Genomic DNA, 10,608 nt, shown 5'->3' with positions numbered 1-10,608 from the left:
TAGTAGCCCTCTTGTTTTCACGGGGCGCACTTTGGGGGAGCAGTGTTGTGTGCTTCTCCGCTGTGTCCAAACCAAATATAGAATATGAAAAATAAGCTGTAGCACTGGAGCACAAAAAACGAAAGACAGGAAAGAGGATGGGGAAGGGACAGAGAGGGATGGAGGGGTGATGGAGAGAGCCTGAGGATAGCGGGTCCCACAATGCCCTCTGTGAGCTAAGCAGCTGCGGGGGAGGGGCCCTCACCGCTCAGGGGTTAGTTCCTCATCCCAGCTGCCCTGGGATATGTACCCAGGGACCTGGCCATCTCTGGCCCTCCAGTTCTTCCTATACTGGTTGCAGGCCTTTAGGTGAGGACCTTCCCCTGGATGAAGAGAGGCCAGCTCACTGCCCCTCCCTCCCCACTCATCCCAATCCCTCTAGGCTCCACAGGTTCCCTTGGGGACTTCGGCAGGAGAATTTGCAAATCATCTGAAGGATGTGCATGTTCTCTGGCTTCCCACCCACTCCCCCCCACCCCAAGAGCCTCCTTCCCCTACCCCAGTCCCTCCTAATCCCCTTCCTTCCCCAGCCCCAGAAGCCTAGGCTCTGGCTGGGGGCAGTGCTGCTCCTAGGGTGTGTCCTGCAGGCCTCCATCTCTCCCACAGGGAGTGGCTGGAGGTTTTCATCCAATTGGCCAAACCAAAGATCCTGAGAATCCTGGGCCTGGCTCCATGTGCAAGAGTGCTCGGCCTATTGCTCCCATGGCTGAGCTCCTATCTAAGGTCAGGCTGGGCCACAAAAGAAGGGGCATGGCCAGGGCCAAGCAGGCTGCAGGATGGCTCTTTCCAGGTCCCAAGATTGATAACAGCAATCCCCAAATCTAGTTAGGTATTTAGGTCTGAACTCCCAGGAGATTCTAGAGGGCTTTAGGGTGAGCCTGGGGAGTTATGGAGGAATCAGGCATTGGTAGGGACTAGGCCTCTCTCTGACACATGCAGTTCTGCCTTTTATCTGTGATGAATCTCTGGTGGTTTGTGCCCATTTCTCCATGTCCCAAAGGCTGAGGCAGATGCTAGGTACGCACATATGAGTTGGCTGGGAGCCCCACATGGAACCATGTCTTTGGATACACATAGGTGTCTTTGCAAATACGAACATGGACTTTGATATAGCCTCGCATGGGTGGAGGTCTTGGAGGGGTGGGTTTAGAGGAACCTCTAAATTAGTTTGGGAACAACTGCCTCTTGCTCCCTCTGCACAGAAGCACCATCATAGTGGATCTCAAACCAAAGCCCCCAGGGAAGGGGAGCAGAGAGCCCCCAAAGGACCATCCTAAGACTAGGGTCCTCAAGACCACAGCTCCCCTGAAGAAGAGCCCCGCTAACTGTCCAGAGAGTCTGCCCCTGCCACCTGACTCCCTGGAGAGCCTCTTTGACCCTGTGGGACGCTTAGATATCCCTCGACTCCGGAGGATGGTCTACCAGAAAGGTCAGTAGGAAAGGAGGACCCTTCCACAGAGCCTTTCCTTTCTGCTCCTATATTGTTGAGGCCCAGAGATTCTTGGGGTTAGGAAATTTGTACAACAGTATTCTCTGCCTGCCCCTTCCAGATGCCACTGATTAATCAAGCATTTATTAAACATCTACTATATACTTGGCACTGTGCTCTATACTTGATGTGCAGTCTATGTCAAATTTCTCCCAGAGCCTAAAAGAGTTGCCAAAATTGGCAGTTGGGATGCAAAGACACCCAAGTCCTCCCTTTGATCCTGGCTTCTGAAAGCCACTTGGTGGTCAGCCCCAGTGAAGCTTAAGAAGACCCTCCTTGGCTCCTTTCCCCCTTATCTCTGTCATTCAACAGTCACCCACTATTGTCCATTCTCTTCCCACAATCTCTCCAATCAGCACTGTTCCCATTGTTACAACCTCAGTCCTCATTAACTTTGACCTGTACTATTTCATTAGCCTTATAGATTCCTAGAATCTGAGAAATGGAAGGAAGCTTAGGGATCATCTAGTTCCAACCACCTCATTTTACAGATGGGAAAACTAAGGCACAAAGAGGTTAAGTGACTTGCCCAAGGTAACACAGTTGAAGAGCTAGGGCCAGAACACAGGTCTCCTGACTCCCAATATAGTGCACTCTTTCCACTGTGTACTACGATGCCTCTCTTGGATTTGTCTGGAGCCTCCTAAAATCTCCAACAGATTCCCAGCTCCCAGAGTGATTTTGATGTCCAGGGGATAGGAGTGACCAGTGACTGACTGTATACAGAACCACCGCGCCATCTTGTGGCGATAGCTGGGAACTGCACCTCCCCCTCAGCCCTGTAATAATTGCCACTTCTTCGGTGGGTAAAGGAGCAACTCGGTTGAATTTAATAAGTATTTATTAAGCGCTTATTATATGCTAAGTTCTGGAAGTACAAAGACAAAAGTGACATCCAGCCCAGCCCAGCCCCAACCCACAGGTCCACTAGAATGGGATCCTTTTATGCTGGTAAGTCCAACCATGATGTGTGTGTTGGCAATACCAGGCCCAGAGGCTGGGGAGAGGAAGCTGGTATGGAAGTTTCTGTTTGGCATGTACCCACCCAACTCCACAGCTGAGGAGCGACAGGTACTGGATACTAAGCTTGAAGCCCACTACCATGGCATGAAGTGGGCCTGGAGAGGTCGCTATCCTAGCGCTGTCCGCCTCAGGGTACCTGCAGATGGTGAGTATTCCCTAGGCCTGGAGGGTAGAGAGGGAATATATGAACCCTTTTAGCTGAGCACTGCTATGCATATGGGACTGGGGTGGAGGTGGGGTGTGCATTAGCGCTTTTTCCAGAGGTGGAAATGGGGACTGAGAAACCTGGTAGGAAGCCTGCCTTCCAGTCTCTTCTCTTTTGTGAGCCAGAGGAAGCATTAGCATAGTGGGAAGAGCATGGGATTAGAAGTCCTGATTTCTGGGTTCCAATCCTGACTGCTGCCTGATAGTTGTGTGACCTTGTGCATGTTACCTAACCTCTCTGGGCTTTATGTTTCTGATCTGTAAAATTAGGAGTCTGGGAAAGATAAGCTTTAAGATTCTAAAACTTTTGTATAAACTTGGAAGACATCATGGAATAATGGATAGAGTGGTAACTTGAAGACATGGGTTCAAATTCCATTGCAGACACTTTATTAAGTCTGTTATTTTACACAAATTTCTGAGCTGAAGTTTTCTCATCTTATAGAGAAAATGGAGAAAATACCTACCTCATTGGGTTGTCATGAGGATCAAATGGAATAATGTCTATAAAGCACTTTGCAAATCTTGATTGTAGTTGAGTCATTTCAGTCATGTCTGACTTTTTTGTGATCCCATTTGGGTTTTCTTGGCAGAGATGTTGGAGTGGTTTGTCATTTCCTTCTCCAGCTCATTGTACGGATGAGGAAACTGAGGCAAAAAGGGTTATGTGACTTTCCCAGGATCACACAGCTAGAAAGTGTCTGAGGTTGGATTTGAACTCAGGTCTTCCTTGATTCCAGGTCCAGTACTCTATCTACTGTGCCACCTAGCTGCCCATATCTTAAAGAGCCATAAAAATGTTAACTCTATTACTATTAGCATCTAGTTCTTGGACCTTACTTGAGTCCTGGGAGTATGCTTTTCTTCATGCCAGGTGTCAGGGAAAATGACCATGACCCTTTTTCTAAGACACTGGGAAGTCTAGTCCATTAGCAGAGAATGGTCATCTTCACTTTGTTAGGATGGGGGTGACAGCACAGCAGGCCAGGCTTCCCTCCTCCCTATCTGTTGCATCTATAAGGGCTCTACTTCTTCCTCTCCTCCCACAGAGGAATTTTCCATGGCCATTGACAAGTATGAAGTGCTACAGACACAGATAAGAGAAAATGCATCTCCTCTGGAAAAGTTGGCTGAGGTTGGAGAGAACTATTGGTCATGGAGTAGAATCCTTGCTGGGGGCAGGGTGGGGGGAGAGAGGCGGGGAAGGGGGCGGAGATCCACTGGAAAAAGAAGAAATAATCCCTGGAAGAGCTTTCCCCTAAATAATTCCATTTTCTTTTTTGGAGGGGGAAAGGCAAGGCAATTGAGGTTAAGTGACTTGCCCAAGGTCACACAGCTAGTAAGTGTGTCAAGTGTCTGAGGCCACATTTGAACTCAGGTCCTCCTGACTCCAGGGCTGGTACTCTACTCACTTCACCACCTAGTTGCTCCCCCCCCCAACAATAATTCCAATGGAGACTCAATAAGGGTCATGAGTCAAATGGTAGATTCTTTAGAAAAGGGGCTGGCTAAGTCTGGGTGTATATCCATCCCATGGGGAAAGGTCCATGCCAAACCCATCTTATCCAAAGTTAGAGGAGGAGGCACTAGTGGGGGATAGAAGGGCTACATTAAGGACATAGAGAAGCTTTCTCTCCCCTAGGAGGGTCTTTTTTGGTGGGGGTGGGGGCATCTTTCCTTTCCTCTTCATTCTTCATGTGCTGGGGTAAAAGGGATCTCTTCTTCCTTCCCCCAACCTCACCTTCTATAAAAACAGAGTCAAGATATCCATGCAAAAAAGAAGTCTTTACCCCTCTAGTCATAGAAAGGGAAAGGGATGATGGATGGTGTCCAGGGAAGAGGAACTAGGGACTAGAGTGTCCACTGCCCGAAGAACTGAGCTTCTCCCAAACCCTTTCTCCTCCCCGTCTCCCAGAGCAGCCTTCGGTATCACATCTTCAATGACCAGCTCTTCAGGAAGGCCCAGAAATACATAGATGCTGATGTCCCCCGAACTGACCGACATCGTTCTTACTTCCAGTGAGCAGGCCAAGGCCAAAGGGAACTGGAGGCCAGAGCAGGGCAGGGAGAGGCCTCAGGTTTCCTGGACTTCGGCTACTTATGACAGATTTTGTAGCTCCCACTGACTCCCCCTCAAATCCCATTCCGTTAGGCCTGCCCTAGGATGTAGAGAGGATACGAGTTGTTACTACCTCTGAGGCTCAGTACCAGTGAGAAATAAGGGAGACCCATGTACCTGGTCTTCCTTAACCGAAACTGGGCCAACCCACCCAAATTCTGAATGAGTTAAGGGAATGGGGAGCTGATGATCCTAGGGGACCAGGGGAAGTCAAAGTCTTGAGGAGTGGGATATTGGGTAATTGGGGGGCCTAAGTGTCATCTCCCCACCTCATAGGGAGGAGGGGTTGGTCAAGCTGCTGTCTGTCCGGGAGATACTCCTCACCTATGCTGCCTTTCATCAAGGTAAAGCTTCCTGAGGGGACCTTCTCTACCTTCTCAAGCACTGAGGTCTTCACTGCTTCACCATCCTATTTTACTTCAATAATTCTATGCTTTATACAGACCCCTGCCTCTTTCTCTTGCATGCATCCTTCTCTTCTCTCATATTTCCTTTCTTGGGACCTGATTTTCTCCTCTTCTCTCCCTTCTCATATCTAAAAGGCCTCCTCCAAACCCTCACACCAGGTCCCTCTGTCTCCTCCTCCAATAATCCCAACCAAGTTTCTCTGCTCCCTCCCCTGGGCATCCCAAACCAGCTCCTTGATTCTGTCCACACTACCACCTGTCTGCCACTTCCCTTCCCTCCTTGACCTTTGCCAAATGTAGTGATCTCTTTCTTCTCAAATTTCTCAGTCCTTGGCCTGGATTTCTCCTTTGTTACTTACCTTACTTTACCTTATGTTAGCTACTTGTTTACATGTTAACTTTATGTTTATGTTAGTTTACATTAGCTACTTGTTTACATGTTCCTCTCAGTCCCCAGTGAAGATGCTAAGCTCTTTGAGAAGTAGGGTCTTCATCCTGTCTCTTTATATACCCAACCTCAGCACAGTCCCTTATATATGCTTAACTAATTTTGCTAAATTGAATCCAATTGAAGGAAATTCTTCCCTTTCCCCTTGCCAGACTTGGGTTACTGTCAGGGCATGAATGACTTTGTGAGCCGATTCCTGGAGACCCTGGACTCAGAGGCTGATGCATTTTGGTGTTTTGTGGGCTTCATGCGCTGGGCAGGGATGAACTTCACAGCTGAAGGCATCAAGAGAAAGATTCGTGAGCGATGGACCCTAGGGAAGGGGAGGGGAAGGCCATCCATCCTCATTTCTAGGTAGTTTATGAGTGACAGTCCCTAGTTCAGCTGATTCTTGCATCTCGGACTTGGAATTGGCCAACTGTGGTGGTGTTAATGATGTAGATACTTTTGTGATCTTTTCATATCTTTATCCTCTTTTATCTTTCACCCATATGTGTGTCCTTTCTGACTATCGCTATCTTTATATCATGAGCCCCTGAGGACAGACTCATTTAGTGCAACATCAAATGCAGATGGGTGTTGAATGAAGGCTTTGGGGTAGGGATGTTATCAACGACAGGGCAAGACCATGATGATACCTTTGGCAATGAGGGTGTTGGTAAGATGTTGGCTGTCAAAAGAGACACCAATGGAGGAGTCAGAAGGTAAGGGGGAGGGAGGGATGTCCCTGTGATTAGACAGAAGTCCTCTCTGCAGAAGTCTCTGAAGAGCTGCTAAGACATGTCGATCCTGAGCTTTCTAGCCATATTGAGAGGGTCTCCAAGGAAAAGCTGCTCTTCTGTCTCCGGTCAGCCTTGAAACCCCGGAAGGCTGGGGAGGGATGGCAATGCTGAGAGCGTAGAGGCCTGGGAGATGGGATTTCAAGAGCTCAGGAAGGTGGTGGTGGGCCCTGGATTAGGAATTAGAGGGAGCTGGGGATGGATATACAAGGCAACTGGGACTCTGACAAGGATCTGACCAACCGACCCTGTACTCCCAAAGCTGGCTGCTGCTGTGTTTCCAGAGGGACCTGCAGCATCAAGATGCCCTTCGAGTGCTGGAGATTAGAGGGTTGGAGGGTGGCAAGGACAACTCCCCTGACTGGCAGCATTCAATGACCAAGGACGGTGAGCAGCCCAAACTCCTTAACCTTAAATCCTTTGACCCTTCCATAACTCTTAACTGCTTCATGGTCTTTGGTTCCCCCAATGTCTCCTATGACAATGACTGTTCACCTCCAGCAGAGGTCACTGGATGCTGTGCTCCCCGAAAAGACCTGACCTTTGATGTCTTGCTGTGTGTGGCCATCCTGGTGCAAAACCGAGATCAGCTGCTATCATTCCATCATGCCAATGACTTCTTTCTCTTCTCCCAGAGGTATGTATGCCCTGGCCCTGGGTCTGGCCCTGCTCTAGCCTGGTCCAGCCCAGTGAGCCCAGAGGTGGCACAGACCTTGAAAGGCACCTTCTAAAGTCTCTTGTTTGTATAACTCTACCCCAGTGAGTCAGCATGGGAGCCATAAAAGTTCTTCTCTCTGTTATCCACTTAATTCTAGACTGGCTTTCTCTCATCCCTCCCTTAGTTCTCTCCCCACCCCCTTCCAACACAGACTCCCAGAATACCTTCTACCATCTCTCAAGCATGTGTTGAGGAAAAGGAAGTGGTACTTTTTAGTATTAGCTTCAACACAACAGAAAAATCTGCTGTGGAAAAAGAAAGTGTGACATATCTATTCCAAATGTGTTGATGCTTTTTTGATCATCACCTGTTTGGGGTGGTCTGAATGGTTGCTTTCACTCCTGTAAAATATTGAGGGCTGAGGCATTGGGATCATGACATTGGAACATCCATGCAAGTGGCTGGCTGCTTGCTGTGCCCCCTTCCCAAAACACCATTTTCTGGAAACAAGCTGGTTGTTCCTTATTTCCTCAGGCTCCAGGGAAAGCTGAAACTGAACACACTCCGGGGAGAAGAAAAGGAGTTGCCACGCCCTGAGCTATCTTCCCTGGGGCCTGGGGTGATGCTTATACCTGGCCAATAAAACACCTCTTCTATGGGCTCATACCTCTGACTCTCAGGCCCTATCCTAGAGCTAACTATTCTGAATTGGGAGTGGAGGGTAGCAACACTGGAATTTCAGGTTCTACCATGAGCAGTAAGCCTAACTAACCCTAAATAACCTTCCTGCTACTTAGGGAGACCTTCCTTGGTCAATGCTACTCTAACAGGAGAGAGGGGGGGGGAGAAGGTGATTCTTCCTCTTCTATTTCCCTTATCGATCTGATCTCCCTTCAGCCGACAAGTGGGCCATGCCCCATCTCTCCTTCCTCCAACTTCTTCCTTTCCAGGGCTTCCTAACCCTTTTTGTGGTGTGTTCTGGACCTCTCTGGCAGTCTGTTGAAATCTATTAGCCCCTTCTCAGAATAATGTTTTTAAATGCATAAAATAAAATACACAGGATTACAAAGGAAGTCATTATATTGAAATAGTTATCCAAAAATTTTTGAAAAAACAAGTTCATGGACCCCCTTCATCTAGCCTAAGTCCTAGCCTATGGCCTGATTCCCAAGCCTCCAAGGATACCTAATCTATGTTGGACCCAAAAGACAGTAATATAGGGAGTTGGAGTCAATTTGTGATTCTTCCTGTCCATCACTTCTCTCCCTTGAAGCCAGGAAGGGAAGGGCTCCAATAGCTTTCATCAGTGGAGGCATCTCAAGTCATTCTAGTCTATCTGTCTGAGTGACCTTTTAGATTGCGGGGTGGGGTGGAGACCCAGAGGAAGCAAGAAAGGAATAGGTCTCTAGCCTTAGGGAATTCATCTGAAGGGGGAAATGGGGCTGCAGAGGCAAGAAAGAATTGATTAGATTAAGAACAGATGGACAGATGGACTTACAGGCCAGTGAGTCCCAAGCCTTGGTTTCAAAACACCCCCAGATGTCATCAATTTAAGGGTTATTATGAAATTTTTTTAAAAGTGGAATTATTAATTTGAGAAAATAAAAACACTTGGGTGTGTTTGTCTTCCAGGAGGTGTCAGTCAACTACCATTTATTAAGCACCTACTATGTGCATAAGTTGCTTCTAAAAGGGAGGGGCCGGTAGAAAACAGGATTCCCAGGAAAAGGATGACAAAGGGAGTGTCCTTTCTCCTCCTTAGAGATCCAGACTAGGGAGGAGGGAGACTGATTTTCTCTGTGTCCAGGAGTTCCCTAATTTTTGTCCCTCTTCCCCTCAGCCTTCTTGCTCTCATCCCCTCTCTGCTGTGTTCCCTGTATCTACAGCTCCAGAACCTGCCCCTTTCCCAGGATCTCCCCACCCAGGTCTGCCCCTTCTCCTGGTAGCCTCTTACTGTTCCCACTGCCTCTGACCTTCCTCAGTATTGCCCACCCCACTCCCTACCTCTCCTGGTATTCCCCAATACTCCAGCTGAGAGAGAGGCCAAGAAAAAGAATGGGGAAGGAAGGGAAGGGCATTGAAAGGAGAAAGAGCATCTTTCAGTTTTTCTCTTGGTCAATGGGACAAAGAGAAACCCCCTTTCCACAATGAAGAGAATCCCCAGAGCCCCATCCCCTTTCTTTCCCAGCTCCATGGTAAGCTGACATGCCTGGAATGCTAAGAAGGGTGATGGGAAGCTGGGGGGGTGGGGAAATGGAAAGCAGTCCGTCGAAAACCAAGTACTCTTGTGTTCTGTTCAGAAAACAAAAGGACAGGTTTAGAAGCAGGGGGTCAGGGCCCCCAAGAGAGAATGAGGAAGAGTGGGAACCCAAGAACTCCTGGACACTACGGCACACTACAACCCTCCCTCCCCGAGCCAGGGTTTGGTGCAAAGGGAGGAGCAATCTCAGAGACTGCATCATCTGTGGCTGAGACCTCGGCATCACACACACACACACACACACTCACTCACTCACCAGGAGATAAGGGGAACAAAAGAGAAGGGGAGGAAATAACCCCAAACACTCCTATTTCGATGACCCCCAAATTCCTCATTAAGCTCAGTTTTCAGCATCTCTTGTACTCTCTCTGGCTCCTAAGCAAATAAGGTTTTTCTCTGGTTAGGAATGATGAGGCTGTTGAGACACCATCATCTCTCCTGATCCAGGGTGTGCTTGTGTGGGGAGTTCCATTTACATGCTGGAAGAGATGCACCTGTTTCTACAGTTGAAGGGGAAGGGGTGGAGGGATCTCTTAAAGGGACCCCAGGTTGTTTTGTTGTTGTTTTAGAGATTGAAAAATAGGAAGATAAGGGAAAAACATGAGGACAAAAGATAAAAGTAAATATTTCAAAATAGGATTGGTTGTGCAATTGAGGAGGGGGAAGGAACGAACACAGGGGGAGAGATTTGGAGCTCAGAAGCAAGTGAGGAAATGAACAACATAGAGACAGGCAGGAACAATAGAGACCCAGAAGTAGACAGAGACAAACATGCTAACAAATAGATACTCAGACACAGCCAGACAGAATGGAGAGAGATGGCAGTTGGAAAGTAAGAGGCTATATCTGTAGAGAAGGAAGAAGAGGGCTGCAGAGAAAAGGAGAAAAGGATTGAGGAGGGTGGAGAGGGAGAAAGATGAGATCAAAAGTAGTACTGACCCACAGCCTCCTCCTGCCTTTCATTAGTCAAAACAGAGGCGTCTGTTCCTTCTGAGCAGGTTGGGAGTTTACAGTTTCCTCCCTTGTCATTCTCACTCAGCACCTGAAGAGTGGATATATTCATGCCGGGACATCCCTCATCCACCTGTCAGACCTACAACCTCACCAGCTGCAGCCACATATAGAACCACCTTTGACTACTTACATATCTAAGCAGCCCCAAGCTTTTAAAATGGTTTCTGA

At 48.2% G+C, this 10,608-nt stretch overlaps 1 protein-coding gene across 3 annotated transcripts; it reads left to right on the top strand.

Annotated features, from left to right (window-relative positions):
* Positions 1–225: 225 nt before the first annotated feature.
* On the top strand, positions 226–7,832 carry LOC118849711 (TBC1 domain family member 15-like). Of its 3 annotated transcripts, none has more exons than XM_036758666.1 (12): positions 226–348; positions 570–762; positions 1,242–1,468; positions 2,517–2,696; positions 3,805–3,890; positions 4,671–4,774; positions 5,151–5,218; positions 5,882–6,028; positions 6,486–6,576; positions 6,771–6,895; positions 7,013–7,145; positions 7,701–7,831. In XM_036758666.1, the coding sequence occupies exons 3-12, from the start codon at positions 1,453–1,455 to the stop codon at positions 7,807–7,809; spliced, it is 1,059 nt and encodes a 352-aa protein (XP_036614561.1). In that variant the 5' UTR covers positions 226–348; positions 570–762; positions 1,242–1,452; the 3' UTR covers positions 7,810–7,831. The 3 variants fall into 3 exon arrangements, with proteins under 3 accessions (XP_036614561.1, XP_036614559.1, XP_036614560.1); XM_036758664.1 differs by having other exon boundaries at positions 249–348; positions 646–762; positions 7,701–7,832; XM_036758665.1 differs by lacking the exon at positions 570–762 and having other exon boundaries at positions 271–348.
* Positions 7,833–10,608: the final 2,776 nt, after the last annotated feature.

This window comes from Trichosurus vulpecula, chromosome 5, assembly GCF_011100635.1.
Source record: "Trichosurus vulpecula isolate mTriVul1 chromosome 5, mTriVul1.pri, whole genome shotgun sequence".
Lineage (NCBI taxonomy): Eukaryota > Metazoa > Chordata > Mammalia > Diprotodontia > Phalangeridae > Trichosurus > Trichosurus vulpecula.
This window is presented reverse-complemented; position numbering and strand designations above follow the sequence as displayed.

Coding starts and splice junctions, on each gene's coding strand:
- LOC118849711 (XM_036758664.1), top strand. CDS start 284: ATGTACCCAGGGACCTGGCCATCTCTGGCCCTCCAGTTCTTCCTATAC. Junction 763..1,241: donor TGGCTGAGCTCCTATCTAAG/GTCAGGCTGGGC, acceptor CCCTCTGCACAG/AAGCACCATCATAGTGGATC. Junction 4,775..5,150: donor CGACATCGTTCTTACTTCCA/GTGAGCAGGCCA, acceptor CCCACCTCATAG/GGAGGAGGGGTTGGTCAAGC.